Here is a 17,524-nt window from a genome sequence, read left to right on the forward strand (position 1 = left end):
CCATTATGAATGTTCTAAATTCTTTATCAGACATTTCCATGACTTCCATTGAACTGCTTGTGGATGAAGAGGAGTTATTCTTTTCCCTTGGAGGAGAGGTATTTTCTTGCTTCCCCATATTTCTTGTGGTCCAACAGTGATTTCTGATGGATGGTATGTTTCTTTCTAATTCTTGAAGTTCAATCTGAACGTTCAGGAGCAAGCAGAAAGAGGTGATCTGGAATCTCTTTGCTGTTCTGTTGTGATCACTTTGTGCAGCAGATTCAGTAGATATTGAGGACTATGTTAACCCTAATAGTATTTGGAAGTTTAGCTACAGTGCCCTTAGATCCATGTAGAAACACATTAAATGGATATTGAACAGTGGAGAGACAAGAAAAAAGAAAACGAAAAAGAGAGAAACAACAACAAAGAAACAGAGAAAAAAGAAAAAAATTGTAATTATTCTTTTTTTTTTTAAAAAAAAGCACAAAATGGAAAACCACACAGCGCACTTGCACACTGTGCGAAATAACTAGTTCGCAGGAGCCATGAGGATTTTTCTCCTGAAGGCCTCGCCTCTCCTGCCTGGGTGGGAGGACCAGAGGGGATTATTAACAAGACAAAAGGCTGAGCTGAGAGCAAGAGAAAAACTTTACCTTTAATTGTAAAACTGAGAGCAAGAGAAAAACTTTACCTTTAAAAAAATTGTAAAAAGGAAAAATTACAAAAAAATGAGAAGACGGAAGCAGGAAGAGACAGACACAGAGACACAGAGACAGAGATAGAAGGCCAGAGGAGCTCCCTACCACACTAGCTTGTTTGCTGGAGGCTGAATTATCAGTAGAAAATCTTCATTTCTCTTGTACCCTGCTGAAGTGGCACTTTTGTCACTATATATGTGGTCTATTTCTAGACTCTATTCTGTTGATGTTTTTCTACCTCGCTTTATTAGCATAGTGTCTTAATTTTGTCACCTTAAAGTAAGTCTTAACATCAGTTTGTTGTACATTCTCCAACTTTGTTCTTTCTGTTTTTCAAGATTGTTTTTGCTTTTTCATATAAAATTTAGGTCAATTTGTTAGTTTCCACAGAAAATCTGCTGTCTTGCACCATAATGCACATGGATTTTATCACTATTTATATAGATTTTTCTCTTCTCTCAACAATATTTTGTAAATTTCAGTGTAGAGGTCTTGCATATCATTTGTTATATTCATTCCTAAGTATTTGATATTTTGTGCTATTGTAAATTGTATTGCTTTTAAATTTTAAAAATGGTATTTTTCAATTGTTTTTTTGTGACTATCTATCTAGCTATCTATCTATCTATCTATATAATTGATTTTTATATTGATCTTGTATCTTGCAACCTTGCTAAATTTCCATTAATTCTAACAGCTTGTTTGTAGATTTTGAAAGATTTTTTGCATACCTAATCATGTTATTTATGGACAAATATGGTATAAGTTTTCCTTTCCAATCTCATATATTTTATTTCTTTTTCTTGCCTTAACACACGGTTAAATTCTCCAGTATAATCTTGAACAGAAGTGTTGATAGTGAAAATCTACTGTTTTGTTCTCAACCTCAGAATGAAAGCATCAGATTTTTATTTTACCATTGTGTATGGTATTAGTTGCAGGTTTGTTGTTATTTTGTTTTGGCAGTATGCTCTATCAGATTGAAAGTTTCCTTTTATTCTACTTTGCTAAGTATTTTTTCAAGAATAGCTGTAAAATTTTATTAAATGCTTTTTTTCCCCTAAGATTTTTGTCATAGGTTATGTGTGTTCACCAGAGAGAGAGAGAGAGAGAGAGAGAGAGAGAGAGAGAGAGAGAGAGAGAGAAACAGAGAGAGAGAAAAAGAGAAATCCCCTCCCCAGGGGGATGGTCACTCAATTACTTCTCCATTCTCCTCCTGGGATTCTTAGCACACACACCCCCCAACACACACACATTAAGCAAAGGACGTATAACATCCATCACACATCTGTTTCAAAAACTGCATGTTTCTAAAGTCTTATTTTTTTTAAAACAAATAAACATTATAGTACTGATAACTTTAGAGACACCATCAGGATGAACTCCAAAATAAACTGGTAACTTTCACAAGGCATCCTTGAGCCATGTCTTATGGCATCCATTTTAGTCCTGGTGTTTTAAGAACATCTTTTTTGGTTTAATTAGTTTTATTTCTCCATTTTCATCATCTTCATTATCGACCCGGTCTCTCTTCTTGGCAAACTTTTTTCCAATAGTTCCCACCAAGGTCTCATATCTTCTAGCCATTTCTTCGTCTGACACATCAAGTTCCACTGTTTCATCTTCAATGTCTTCTTCTTTGTTCTTGTCATTCATCTGCAGCATTAATTTCTCAACCTCAGGATTAAATCCTCTAATGACATTCTTCTGTTGAGAAGATCTTCACATAACAAGAAACTCTGTTCTTCTATTATAAAGCTCTCTTTCTCTTTAAGCTCTGGCAAATCCAAATACCAGTGTTCTTCACTAATGATTTTCTTTTCTTCTTCTTCTAGTTGTTTCTTGGTTTCTGAGTCCAGTCCCCTTTGCATGAACTTCATTTGCAGCAAGTTCTTGGATAACTTGGTCTTGCATTCAGCCTCCATATTGCTTCCAGCCTGGTGCCACACTCCAGCCAACATTATATTTTCATATAACATTTTAATTGGTCATGATGTATTGTTCTTTATAATATATAAACATATACTAGATTTAAGATTTTCCCCCTTTTCTATAATGTATAATGTTTCTCTCCAGTTCTAAATGGGTTATCTCCTTTTTTAAAAAATTATAACATTTATAATCATTCCATTAATAGTCACATAAAAAATTTTAAATATATCCTTAAGTCACCAGTCTCTACCATTAATTAGTAATTTTGCTATATACCCAAAATATAATATAATATAATATAATATAATATAATAAATTTATAACAGCAACAGTCCAATTCCTCATATCCCCTCCTTTCTTCTATTGTCATATATTTTGCCTTTACACATATTGTAAACCCCCCAAAAAATTGTTTTTAGTATTTCTTTAAGCAGTCAATAGTCTTTTATGTTTCTTCCTATCTTACTCTTCCATGCTCTCAGCTAGGATCTTTTCCCTTTAGCCTGAAAAGCTTTAGAATTCTTTGCAGTCTGTGTCTACTGACAATTCTCTTCAACTTTCATTTGTCTAAAAATATCTTTACTTGCCTACACTTTTGAAGGATATATTCATTTCATGTAGAAATGTAGATTGTCATTTTTTTCTTTTTTAAAAATTTATCAAAGGGTGTGTACACTTTCTGGAGAGAGAGAGCAAGAGAGAAAGAGAGAAAGCACCCACTGTAGTGAATGGTCATGCCACAATATCATCTCCATTTCTTCCTCCTCTTGGGACTTTTTTCGAGCATGCACACACATGAACTTAGCATGTTTCTCAAGTCTGTAGGTTAAGAACTTGAACCACGTTGGCCATGTTGGACCCAGTCACCTTTACCACACCATTGACTGGGGGCAGGTAGAAGGGGCAGGTTCCTGGACTTTACCACACCATTGACTGGGGGCAGGTAGAGGGGGCAGGCCCCTGGCATGAGGGGTGTGTGGGACTGGGGCAGGAAGAGAGTTCTAGTGGAAACCAGTGAGTTCTAGTAAAGAGTGTGAATCTTACTCTCAGTTCACGGGAAGTGTGTTTCAGTCATGGGAGTGATGAGATCTGATTCTCATTGGTTCAAGCTGACTCTGGGGCTATGGGTAGAATGAACTGGGTGAGCATAAGAGTAGGTGCACAGTGGTTGTTGGAAGCCCCTTTAGCTGTCCTTCTGAGAGATGGTAGTTGTAGAATGATAAACTTGTCCAGATTTTTCAGGACTCCCAGGTTCTTAAAGTCCTATTTCCTAGGAACCCTCTTAGTCCTGGGCTCACTGAGAAGGCTGGTCACCTGGATGTCAGTGTGGGTAGTGGGTAAAGACATGAGACAGGTTCATTGCTCCCCAGACACTATAGCACCATGAGAAGGAAAGGGGTAGTTACAACCCAGAAGCACCAGGGTCAGGGGTTCAGAGCCTCCAGCCTGTGGTGATGCCATTAGATACTTGGTTAATTTGCCTTTGCAGGGAGGGAACCACATATGGGGATGCAGTGCCTATGTGTTTACAGGCAACCCCTGGAGGAGTCCAACCTGGTAGGGCCCCAGGATCTGTTTTGAGCTTTTGACCTTTGAGCACTGCTTCCGTTCAACACGTTGGCAAGGCCGCTGTTGTATGCTCCCCCCACCCCTCCCATCCCCGACCTAGAAACAAAGCTTGGGTTCACTCAACATATTTGGCAAGGCCGCTTGTTGTACACTCCAGAAACTGTGGTAGCCTTGCTGGGAAGCGACCCCCCCACCCCCGACTCCCTAATATACTACAATAAAAGAATTATATAGCTCTCTTATACATCCTGAGTATATGATAAGATTTTCCAGGAAGTCCCCCGACTGCTCCCCTTTGCTCTGACCACCTACTGTTAATTACAATGCTTCACTCCAGCACGGTCACAATAGAGGGTGTGCTGAAGTCACATCTAGGCAGAAATCTTCTTGACTTTTGGAAGGCCCTTCAAGATACATTTAACATAAGCTTAAAAATAACCTTTTAGGCCAAAATGGGCCCAGGGCACTCCCACCCCACTATGGCTAATGTTCTAACAAAATACATAACAGTGGCACCACAGGCACAATAGAACGTTTTAAGTATGCCACAAACTCACCTTAAAGTTCTTCATTAACTTGTTAGTCACTTTACTGCCAGTTGAAAAAGCTGTTCCCGCCCTTATCAAGTAAATAATAGTTTCACCCCTTAAAAAATATATTACGATTCCTTGAATTAAGTTTTAGATCCCTATGAAATTATATAAATTCCATTCTTTATTGAGACCCATAAAAACTAATATCTATACTTGAGATTTTCTTTTCTCAGCATCATGCCCGGTAATCACAAGATGGCTGCCATGCCGCATCAGCTAATAATTATCTCTGTTTGCTGGAGCTGCTTTCCCAAAACTGCATTTCATGAAGATACCTACATCAAACGAAAAATTGCAGAACTGCACTAGACCCACCCTTAATCCAACCCTAAATGAAACCTATGTTCCCTATTGTTAAAACTTTATGAGCTGATCATCAGAACACGTAGCCCTTCACCCATTTACTTGCATGTATCACATTTTCAATAAAAAGACATGATGATTCCTGGTAGTGGTCACTCTTCAGAGAGCGATCTTTGAGGGGTGTCCGACTCAGGACATGCATGAAAAGGCACCGAGGCCTTAGTCTTCTTCCTTTCCTGCTCCACCTCTGACGAGTCAACCCACCACCGCTGAGGCTGGACCCTGGCAAGCCCCTAAATCTTGTGTCATCAGCCATGGTTTCCCTGGGCCTGGCTGGGTAGGGGCACTTGTCACCATTCCATTACCCACATTTGAATACATGCACTGAGCTGTAAACAGCCCACTGTGAATGGGGTGGAAACCCCACATAGCTTGAAAGAGCATCTTCTTAATCTGGATTGGGCCTCCGCTTCATGCATATGCATGCTCTCCTTCCCAAGTAGACCTCTGCGCCCAAAGTAGTAGGGTTAGATGATATAGATACACATGGCTGAGAAATCTCAGCTGTTCTAGTCTAACAGAGACACTATGTTTAAGAGACCACATCTTTGGGAGGGACCATCTGAGATGCTTTCATCAATCTTTAAGTGAGTTCTCTGTGCCCTTTTTTTAAAAGAGGTTTTTGCTATAGGGCGTGTGCGCACGCCAGAAAGACAGAGAGAGACAGAGAGACAGAAAGTGAGAAATCACCCCCCAGGGGTAATGGCCACACCGCAATCCCTTCTCCTCTATTCTCCTCTCAGCATTTTGGGCATGCACGCACACACGCCCAGTGTGAGTTTAAGCCACTGGGTCCGGGACTTGAACCACAGTCAGCTACATGGGAATTCAGTGACATAGCCATTACGCTAACTGCTGGTCCTTCTGTGCCTTTTTGACATTAACTTTCCCCAAATTTCCTTTTATGGGTGAATCTTAAAAGCTATGCATGGGTAGATGATCTAACTTTGCTGCCTGATGTGACCAGAATCGGTGAATTCTCAGAGAGGTCTACTCGCTTCACCAACCCAATTACTTAGTGGCTTATGAAGCAGGATCTGTTTATAAAAGTTCTTATTTTCTTGTTTCCTGGTGAAAGAAAACTAATGTTTTTAAGTATCTATGTAAAAGTGTAAATACTAGGCCATGGATTATAGCTGCTTATTAATATGATTTTATTTTCACTGGCTTCATTGTTTCCACTAATTGACTGGGTTGTCTCTTTCATCATTTCTGTGTGCTCAAGTAAATGGGAATTTAGTAATTAAGGATTTCTTTTATTCCACTCAGCTCATTGCTTGCCCATGAATTCTGTGATCTGGGCTAATTAGACATCTCATCTCTTTGTTTCCAAGCTAACTTCAGCAGATGGCTGATTTATTAGCTTGTTTTAACCTTAAACAGCAAGTAAAGCAGCAAGATATTCTGTTCTCCTCTGTTGTCTGGAAATATGTTTTAAACCAACTTTTTGTCCCTGAGGACACCGTCTTGTAAATCTTGTGCTGTTTATAATGATGCCCAAAGTGTCGAGTCTGTCTGCTTGAAAAACGAGTAGCAGCAGTTGGGTCTATTTTGCCTTTCCTTGCATATGCAGTGCCTACCTTTGGGCCAAGCACATACCATGGCAGCCTGAATGCAGAGAGGTAGGAGGCAACTCTGCTTAGAAGGGCTTCTAGCTGCCCTTAGATAATACAATACAAAGAACACTGCTTTAGGGAGGGTGGTGGAGGGTTACCTACCCCTCCCAGTCACCAATCTGGCTGGCATGCAGAGGCTTGGGTGGGTCAGACATGCTGGATATTCCTGTACTGCCATCTGGAGCCTATTTTTCCAGGTCCTCCTCTGCCCCAGCCCACTCTGAAAGCCTTTGCTTGCAGCAAAATTCATAGAAAATTTGGCTTTGCCTAAAAACATGCTGCAACACTCTAGCTTTGTACTACACCTTGGAGCAAGGAAAGGCAGGTGCACAAAGATGTCAGTGGTACCCCCACCACCACCACCTAACTCTCCCCTGACCTGTCACCCCAATGAATGGTTAGCAGGTCCAAGGTGGGAAACAGGTTGCCAGAACCTTCAGGCCAGGGTTCACATTTACCATATTCACCCCACCATCTGCTCTAAAAAAGAGTCTTGCCCTCATAACTTCCTCTTGGTGGGTGGGGGTAAATTTCGAGTATTCTGCCCAACCTGTAGCAGGAGGCAAGAGCTGGAAGTGACTTCTCTTGCTCTGCCAGACAAAATCAGCCCCATGGATACCCAGGAGCCCCAGTAGGACAGTAAAGGATGGGGGTGTCTTGCTGGGTAGCCCAGGTAGGCTGTGCAGAGGCATACAGAGCCAGGATGCTCTTCAGGAAGATATCTTCACCTGGCACCAGCTTAGTGTGAGCCAACTGAGCCAGGGCCATTGTGCCATAACTTGGGGTGGTGGGACTCCTGGCTCTCTGTCCAGAGTTATCCATTTTTGCTTCCAGTCTCAGAGCCTAGAGATGCTGGCAGGACTGCTGCCATGGGGACCCCTTCTGATGCCACTCTGCCTGTTTCTATGGTTACTGCAGATTTGTACTCTGCCTGCGTGTGTGATTGTGTTCTGTTCTCCTTGTAGATGGAGGAGATAAAATTTAAAGACAGAGCAGTCTTCGTGCTGGAGAGAGAGTTAGGGGTTCAAGCCGGGCATGCTCAGAGACTGCAGCTCCAAAAAGAGGCTTTAGATGAGCAGCTCTCCCAGGTCAAAGAGGCTGATCGGCACCTGGGCAGCCCCAGACGGGAACTTCCTTATGCAAGCGGTGCAGGAGACGCCTCAGACCACTCGGGAAGCCCTGTAAGCACCACCCTAGGCCTTGCCCTGGCCGACAAAAGTCACAGATAGATACATGACTATATTGCCCTGTATGGGCAGCTCTCTGGGGAGTCTAGAGCCCAAGTTAAGCCAGAACACTCCTGCCCTGGGGACACCCTCCAGCCAGACCCTAAACCCCTCAGCTTATCTGGCTCTGGCCAAGAGGACTAATAGACTCTGTCTCCTTCCTTCTTGGCCAACATAGCATAAGCACTGGCCTTGTCACCTTCACGTGGTACCCGGAGCCTCAGGCTTCCAGCTGGAGTCCACACGTCAACTGCCAGGCCCAGTTTGCTAAGAGTCCTTGGTATTTGTTGTTGTGGTTCCTGCCTTTGGCTGGTGGGAGATGAGGCTACTCTGAGCATGTGCTGCTTTCATCTCCACACTCATTGGCTTCTGTCTTCTGGCCTGGGAAGGCTGGTGCGCTGGCTCCATGCTTGCCCGCATCTCCAACTTGGTCCCTCTTGCAGTGATTTCCAGCATTCACATCACCAGTTTCTCTCCCACATGCTTTTCATATGACCATGACACTTTTTACTCCTCCTCGGGCTGCTAGTGATGGCATGGGGTCAGCCAGCAGCTGCACAGGCTGTAACATCTATCCATTGCCTCATTGCTGCTCCTCATTCAGTTTCCTCTGTCATGGTTCTGGAATATCCTGGGGCGTCTAAATTTCATGGACCCTTGATGCTGGTTCTTCTGGATCTTTGGCCTAGCCTCTCCTGCACCTGTTGAATGAGGAATGAGGATTATGTCCAGTACCTTCCTGGACACTCATTTGTTGCTTTGAGGACAAAACTGCTTGAGCTAAGCCAGCCAGCCCTAGGGCAATGACATTTCAAGAATAGAAAATGACATTTTGTAATCTTATTATAAATGGCTTAACTGAATTAAAACCGCCCCTCCTGCTCTGGTGCTTGTTAGATTATTGCATTAACCCCAGAGAGATTCTGAAACTGGATTAAAATGTTTTCACTGATTTTTGAATAAAGGTTCAGTGGTTCCAAAAGTGGGCTTTTAGACACTTGATTTGAGGGAGCGCACTTCTTGTAATACTAACTTTTGAAAGTCTTCAACAAATATCTTGTCCTGTGCTCATATTATAATACTAGAAAATGACTTCACCACTTGGCGGGATAGGGCAGCCCCCTTCCCGAAAGGTGCAGCCCAGCAGTGGCCATGAGGAAAGCATGGAGCTGGTTCTCAGTGTTTTCCTGGCATCATCCACACTCGCGGTTCCTGAATTTGCATGCCCTTACCCTCTACATTTACATACTTCTGTACATTTTTGCTCCTTTCAGTTCTGTCCCATCATGCAGTTTGCAATGGCCATGGTGCTCAAGGCAGGGGTGCCTTCCCCCAGGACGGTTTGAACCCACCTAACAGCCATTTAGAAACAAAGGCAATTGTGACACACACTGTCTTAGTTTCTGTAATGTGTTGGGATTTGCAGAGGTTTTACATGTCGGTATCTGGGAACAGTTATTTGCAGTTGATTTTTGTTTTAGGAACAGCAGTTGGATGAAAAGGATGCCAGGCGCTTCCAACTTAAAATCGCCGAATTAAGTGCAATCATTCGTAAGCTGGAGGACCGCAATGCCTTGCTGTCAGAAGAAAGGAATGAACTGGTAAGTGGTAGGTTGGGGAAATTTTGGATCCAGTGGGTTTGTGTCTGCAGAGCAGAAAAATCTGGGGATTGTCCACTTCCAAAACTCCTTGTGAAAAGGAGAGATAATAAAAAGTGTGCCTGTCTTGCATCTAGCCCTCCTTGCTGTGCCCCCAAAACACTTAATATTAACAAAAACAGATGGTGGGCACAAACTTGACATTCAAGTGCTGGTTGGCTGATCCCTACTCTGTATTTTCAGACAAAAATCTCCTCAATTCTGCACATGACCTTAGAAGGATGAGGACATCATCTTTTGGTGGAGCCTCTGCTATTAGTCCCTATAGCTATGGACATTTCTAAGTAACTTGAGCTCCCAGGCAGTGTGTGTGAGCTGCCCAGAATGTCTAGAAGTATCCAAAGGGCTGGGCAATTTTACTGTAACTTTTATTGGCAAAACAGAGCACTAGCCCCAGACTGCTGGCCTTCAACTTCATCCTGGTCTGCAGATGGGATGGGACTCACTCCCTGGGGACACTGGAACCAGCCACTCAACCTCAGGTTCACCTGGGCCCTGGGCAGAGAGCAGCAGCTGGCTGGAGAAAGTGTCATCACCTGGCAAAGCGAACTGAACCTTCCTCTTTTCAAAGATTGGGTTGATGATTATGCCATTGAATTAAGGCTTTGTCTGGCCAGTTTTCTGACTCTGGAGACCTGTTGGTTCTTTGTCATTAAAAATAAAAAAGCACATTATATAATTCATTTTGTCTTTCAGTTAAAACGTTTACGAGAAGCTGAAAGTCAATACAAACCATTGCTGGATAAAAATAAACGGCTTACTCGGAAAAATGAAGATTTGTCTCACACTTTACGACGAATAGAAAACAAGTTAAAATTTGTCACTCAGGAGAACATAGAAATGGTAAGGAACCCAAGTGTCCAAGGAACCAGCAGCATATCCTTCTGTATGACCAGCAGAAATCCCCTGGACTTCTCGTCACAAGGTTCAGCAAGGCGGCAGATCTTAGGCCAGGCATTCAGAACGTTTGCTTGAGTGTCTGCTCTTACATACATTTGTGGGGCAAGAACCAAGTCAAGTCCACACGTTAGGAGAGAAGCCTTAGATGACGACCTGATTATGTCAAGGAAGAGATTTATGGTATGAGAGCAGTGGAGCCGAGCTGAGCTAGGAGACTACTAAACAAGCCATGTGTCCCCTCCCCTCTAGGCCTGTTTGCACATATCCAACCCAAGGAGCTTGGACAAGAGAGCTTTCAACTCTGAAAATCCCAGGTGAAGGTCATAAGAGGCTGCCTGGATCCTGCCTGTGGGGAGGGAGTGTAGGAGAGGTCTGATACAGAGCACTGGAGACAGGGGAGTCTCTGGTACTACTGAGGTCACTAAGCCAAGTCTGTGGGGTGATAAGCTGGTTTTCTTGTGTGTTCCTTCTGGCCCCAAGAGCTTCAGAAGCCATGAAGTGAGTAGTAAGCTAGAGTAATTCAGCAAGATATTGAGGGGCAAGACTGCTCTTAATACCCCTCTCTATAGACACCACCCTTTTTTCAAACTCTGAGTTGAAGTAATGATGGATTCAGAAAAAGCAGTTGGTATTAAATTGATGCAGGCACCTCCCACTGTCTCATTTTCATGCTGGCCAAGGTCTCTGGGATGCCAGCAGGATCCATTTGTATCAGCCCATGCTGCATAGTCCTGCTCTTACTAAGAAGATTAGCCAAGACACATGCCTCAGTTTCCCCTGGAGCTCTGCTGCTGAACTGCTCTAAGGCCTGAGCAGAGAGAACACCTAGTCTTCTGGCAGAGGGATAACTAGTGACAGGGCTGCTCCAGTTCCTGGGGGTTGAGAGCAATTACTCCCAGTTCCCTATTGCCCAGTTGAACAACTTAACCCAACTCGTGATGTGATCTGCTTGGTGGTTGGTTTCAGAGACAAAGAGCTGGAATCATACGGAGACCCAGTTCCTTAAATGATCTTGATCAAAGTCAAGATGAAAGAGAAATTGACTTCTTGAAACTTCAAATTGTTGAGCAGCAGAATCTTATAGATGAACTTTCTAAGGTAACCAGACATGCTGTATGCCCTTGCCCCACCCACTCTGACCTCCAGGGAGGTTTGGTTAATAGGAACACTGGCAAGAGATAGGAGAGGATGGGAGGGTGGACAGGTGTTTATGGGGTTATCTCCGGCTGGATCTTCCTACTGTGGTCACTGCTCAAGGTGGCCCTCCAAAACTCTGTTTTGGGATCTATGAAATGCACCTTCTTTTCACCAATGTGTACCTTGGAGTTTTAAGACCAGCAATACAACCTGAATTCATTTTCGAGGCTGCATGTCATGTCAGCACACACTGGGAAACTGCAAGTCCAAAATCCAGATGTCAGCAGGGCTGTGCTCCCTCTAGAGGCTCTAGGGGAGAATCCAAGCTTTGCCTCTGGGAAGCATCTGGTGGCCATCAGCCACATCGCTGGAATCTCTACCTCTTTCCTGCTGTGGCCATGTCCTCTTCTGTTTGAATATTTTCCTCTTCTGTCTCTTGTCACTGGGTTTAGGGCCCACTCTAAAACAAGATGATCTCATCTCAAGATCTTTTACTAAATTATACCTACAGAGATCCTATTTCCAAATCAGGTCACATTCACAGATTCTGGGGATTAGGATATGAACACACATATTTTGGGGGACTACCATCCAGCCCACTAAATTGCCTTATCCCTATACTCCACCTATACCCTCCAGCACAGTTTTGCAAACAGTACTTCATGAAACCCTCCTCTAATTATTCTAAGATAAGGGCACCCTCTGCTTCTTGTAGGAATGTGCCTTCAGTCATCCTCTGTCCTCTGGAAGGCAGCAGAGGAACAGCAGCACCCTTCTCTGTCACTAATGTGGCATGCAACCAAAAATCATGGCTCATCTTTTTCAGTGACTGAGACCTACAAAGTAGCATGAGATGTGACCTAGAAAGAGCCCCTGCAGAATGGGGTCTCACTGAAGTAATCTTCTCTGGTGGTTCCTGGTATCTGAGTCTTTTTCTTATTCAATTAGTCTGTCTCAACAATAATAAGAATTTATGAGGCAAATAGAAAAAGACAAGATCTTGGTCAATTACAAATGCACATTTTGATTTCCAAAAGACCTTTTTCTCCTGCTGTCAAGCAAGCAAAAGGCCCATTTATCCTGCACAGAGGGTCCTGCAAGTTCATGGTGGCCCTCAGTGAAATCGGCTTTGGAAAGACCATTAGGGCAGAGTAAAAACCTCCTTCTCAGGGAGGTAAGGTGTGTGGTTTTGGGTGTTCTGCAAGTGACACAATTTTATGGTTAGGACATAGCTGAGGGTGGGTGGGGGGACACTCTGTGGGATCCTTCAAGAGAAAGGTCTACATTACCAATTCCATAACATTCTTTCTTTTCTTAGACCCTTGAAACTGCTGGCTACGTAAAGAGTGTGTTAGTAAGTACCAATCAGTAACTCTCTTCTTATTTGACACTAATATTTTCCAGTGTAGTTGTCAATGGGACCCATTCTGCACCAATGGTTCCTTAGAGTCTAGGCAAAAGAAGCTGCAGTAGTGTTCTGGATGGATTTTGTTATCACAGCATTGCCTGACCAAGGCTTTGCCATGGTGACTGAGAATGCCCATTGGTTAGGGTCAGAGAGGAGCCAGGAAAACTGTCAGATGACCTGGCTGAGACAGTGCCCAACACCAATAATTGTTCTGCTTACTTATTAAAGGCCAGGCTCAGATAGTGCCCCTCCCTGGGCATTTACCCCACCCACCAATAGTTTCTCCCTGACTACCATGAACAGGGAGTATTGGCCTAGTTGATTCACTTTTGTGATTTTACAGCCATGCAATGTAACATAGCTTCCCTGGAGAGAAGAAAATCTCTGGTCTCTTTACATGTTTAGGAGTGGGGTGTTCATCTCCAAGAAGCCATTTCTGTGGAGTATGAGGGGGCTTAGATCATTGGTCTTTCTTGAACTTCTCAGTTTTGTGTGTGCCCTTAAGACCACCTATACCTCCACAGCCCCTGAAATAAAAACTAATAGGTACTGGTGGACAATTGTGTGTGGTAAACTCAGAACACATCTAAACAGGGAGAACCACTCATCCCCCTGGCAAAGAAAAAGAGCTACCCAAGCTCTCAGAGGAAAATATCCCAAGTGAGGGCCTTATGTTTCCTTATGTTTATGATCATGTGAGCAATAAATCAGTCTTAAAACCATCATCTTTGTCCCATGATGATACAGAAATATTAAATAGTGCATTTGAAACCAATGGAGCTTTTCAACTACTTAAAAAAATCTCTTCTACTGGTTTTTGCAGGAGCGTGATAAGCTTTTAAGGTATCGGAAACAAAGAAAGAAAATGGCGAAAATCCCCAAGGTGAGCAAGAAAATGTAGGCATGTATGAACATGAAAGGCGTATTTTAAAAAGCCACTTAACAGGCATGAATCTCTTCCTTTAAAGGTGAAAAGAAAAATCATATTCTTTCCAAGGATTATTCTGTGACATAGCCAACAGACTATGGACTCAAAATAAATACTCTGTTTATAATTTTAAATTTAAAAGGCCAACATTATTTCTTTCAAATTTCCATGAGGAAGTATGAATTCATACAGCAACAACAATAATAGAGAGAAGGAGGAATTAGCTACAGGATACTAGGCTTCTTATTGCCCTGCATAGGCATTTGAATTCCCATGTCAGTGTGGACTGCGTGGTTCTGAGAACAGCCAGCTTGTAGCCCAACATGTGGCTATTTACATCCACTGATCCTCACACATCCCACATGGGCCTGCCCTATCATCACACTGTCCCCAGTCACACCTGCAGGCTGCAGCAGCCCGTACCCACAGGCCCCATATGGACAAACCTGCATCCCTAGAAGACTTGGGCTAATTTCTCTACAGAATAATCCTATTTGATAAATTTATAATTTTTATTGAGGGCACCTGTGGAGAAATTATCAAAGATGGGACCAGCAGTTGGTGTAATGGCTATGTCACTGCACTCCCATGTAGTCGACCATGGTTTGAGTCCCAGATCCAGTGGCTTAAACTCACACCAAGTGCATGTATATGTGTGCCCAAGACCCTGAGAGGAGAATTGGAGGAGAAGGGATTGTGGTCTGGTATCCCCCCTGGGGGGTGATTTCTTGCTTTCTATCTTTCTGGCGAGCGCACACACCCTATAGCAAAAAACTCTCAAAAAGAAAGAAAGAAATTATCAAAGGAACTAACTTTCCTCCTATGTCCTAAGCAAAATGTATATTTTGTTTTGTTTTTAAAAAGACAATGATGTTCCTTGATAGTCTATTAGTCCTTAAACACAGATTCTTGCTTCTCTGGCCCTTATAAAAGGCAGTAGTATGAGGAAGAAATTGTCAGGAGCCTCACCTCCTTGGGATTTTTTTCAGGGCATTCAGAAATAGCTGGCAGTGGTGCCAGCAGGTAGTGTGGTGGTTAAGGGCGTTGGACCCCCACATAGCTGATCATGGTTAGAGTCCTGGACCTGGTGGCTTGCTTTCTCACTTTTTCTCTCTCCCTCTTTTGTTCTCGCTCTGTTCCTCTCTGGTCAAGAATTTAAAAATAGATAAATACAGTTAAATAAAGTAATTCTTTAAAAAAAAAAAAAAACTAGCAGCATCTTTGGCTTCCCATGCTTCCATGAGAAGGGACAAAGGAGATACCAGGAACTAACAATGAAGGAGACATACTCAGGGCCTTGAAAATAGTGGCCGCTTATACAGGTCTGGAGCTTGAAACTACAGTGGACTCCAGCCTGTGGTGACTTGTGTCTGTCAATGAGCTGGGACATGAAAGGACCTGATGAAGATTCAGTAAGGCCATTCTTACGACACATCTGCAGGATGTCTTAGCAGGGAGAAAAGCCAGGAGGCTGCTGTGACCAAATGGGCAAGGAGTGGAGTGTGTCAGGGAGGAAAGGAGTTGATGAATGTCCAGAAGGAGGATGGCTGGATGTGGGGTGTGAGAGGTCAGGCCACTGACTGAATGGGGTGGGAGACAGTATGTGGGGAGAGGAGGAGGAAGTCAGGCCACTGAAGGGATGTGAGGTGAGGAAGAGGTCAGGCCACTGCTTGGTCATGGAGGTGATAAGGAAAAGGTCAGGCTGCCAACTATATGTGGGGGTAACAAAGCGGACAGTCCACTGGCTAGGCACAGGGGTAGTGAAGGGGATTAGTAATATTTCTAAAACCTCAGTGAAGAAACCTAAGGTTTTTAAAGGCAGAGGATGAAGGGAACCTGGGAATATAGATATCAGAGGTGAGCCTGGGGTGTGGTAGGGTTGGGGGTTCCTAAAGACAAGGCCTCTCAAGCTAGCTGGTAGAGGAAGTGCTTTATTCCCCTAAAAGGAAGGTTGAATCCAGGAACCACTTATCTGTAGGACTCTACACCCTTTTCCCATTTCACCCTCTGTCAGCCCTGATCCCAGAATGACCAAGGTGGTGTTCTCATATCCAACCGCCATCTTGTCCTGAGAGAGGGCAGCCCCAACAGCTCCCCCTAGGGCAATAGTAGATGAGACAAGAGTGTATATGGGGGAGGGCATCATGAGTGAACAACTTTGCAGCCATGGCCTCCACAGCTGGCAACAAAAAGAGGAGGGAAAAGGCCAAAGGACTTGAGAAAAACTGGTTACTGCTAGGCCAAGCCTGGTTCTGAGTTTGCACTAATACATTGCATTTTGGTCAGAAGCCGGTTGTCGTGGAGACCTTCTTTGGATATGATGAAGAAGCTTCCCTAGAATCCGACGGTTCTTCTATCTCTTATCAAACTGATAGGACGGACCAGACCCCGTGCACCCCAGATGATGATTTGGAAGAGGTAACTTGTATCTTCTCACAGCAGTTCTGGACTTTACCAGGACATGGACATCAAGGCAGGGCGGGAGCATGGAGGCAGAATGGGGCTGGGGGCAGGGATCTAGTGCAAGTCCCGTTCCCTGGTGGCCTTACCGACTCTGTATCCCCAATAGCCGATGCTTTTGCATAGTGAGAAATACCTTTTACATTGCTTGGCTGTGTGGTTGCTGAGTGCCAGTCCTATCGTTGAGCCTTCCTATCATTGAGCCCATTCTGCAGATAGCTATGACGAGCCTCCCTCCATTTTCTTAAGCCTCTTAAAGGAATTCTTCATGCAAACCTAATAGTTAAACTGAGGAAAAGTATGCAAAGCGAAAGGAGTTTATTTGAGCCAAAATTGAGGATGGCAGCCCAGGTGGACATACTTATGTTGCCTTGAACACATACACTTGGAACCAAGGTTTTACAATTCTTAGGCAGATTTCAGAAACACAAGAAGGTGGGCCAGCCAGGTGGCGTGGTGGTTAAGGAGTTAGATCCTACATGGCTGACTGTGTGGTTGTGTCCTAGACCTAGCAGCTTAAAAAAACATGTCAGATATATGTGTTTAAATCCCAAGAGGAGAACAGAAGAAAAAGGTGGCATGGCCATCCACCTGGGGGTGGGGGTGATTTCTCACTGTGTGTGTGTGTGTGTGTGTGTGTGTGTGTGTGGCAAGCACAATCACCCTACAGCAGAACTTAAATAAATAAATGGGGGAAGGGAGCAGATTTACCAATTGTTTCAAGACAATTGTCCTTGGCCACCAGGATCAATAACAAAGACCTAAGTCTACGGTTGGACAGGCAGTCTTTGAGCAGATGTCTTCCCAGAAGTAGTCTTAGGTCAGGTTGTAGTGGTCCTTGTGCATGTTGTGGTTCTGATAGAGTCCTTGTGACTGTTCTTGTTATTTGGCATGCTAGTACGAGAAGACACCCCCTACGGCCTTCCCCAGCTCCATTTAGTCAGGGTTTAACACAAATTGACCCAAGTGACTTCGTTTTGATTTTGACAGACTTTCATACCCTGAGGAGTCTGAACTGCCAGGACCAGGTTGATTGGACAGAGATGTTGAA

The 17,524-nt window shown here is 43.7% G+C and overlaps 1 protein-coding gene and 1 pseudogene across 1 annotated transcript in view; one reads left to right on the forward strand and one right to left on the reverse strand.

Moving 5' to 3' along the window:
- The window catches only part of JAKMIP3 (Janus kinase and microtubule interacting protein 3), a 96,273-nt gene that overhangs the window by 30,148 nt on the left and 48,601 nt on the right, over positions 1 to 17,524 (forward strand). The window contains 7 exon segments of the mRNA XM_027771236.1: positions 7,722 to 7,937; positions 9,464 to 9,583; positions 10,337 to 10,483; positions 11,507 to 11,638; positions 12,996 to 13,031; positions 13,909 to 13,968; positions 16,303 to 16,431. Of these exon segments, the coding sequence (XP_027627037.1) occupies positions 7,722 to 7,937; positions 9,464 to 9,583; positions 10,337 to 10,483; positions 11,507 to 11,638; positions 12,996 to 13,031; positions 13,909 to 13,968; positions 16,303 to 16,431 (840 nt within the window).
- On the reverse strand, positions 2,127 to 2,608 carry LOC102482772 (M-phase phosphoprotein 6 pseudogene; annotated as a pseudogene).

The sequence above is a fragment of the Tupaia chinensis genome, unplaced genomic scaffold (assembly GCF_000334495.1).
Source record: "Tupaia chinensis unplaced genomic scaffold, TupChi_1.0 Scaffold000197_1, whole genome shotgun sequence".
Taxonomy (NCBI): Eukaryota; Metazoa; Chordata; class Mammalia; order Scandentia; family Tupaiidae; genus Tupaia; species Tupaia belangeri.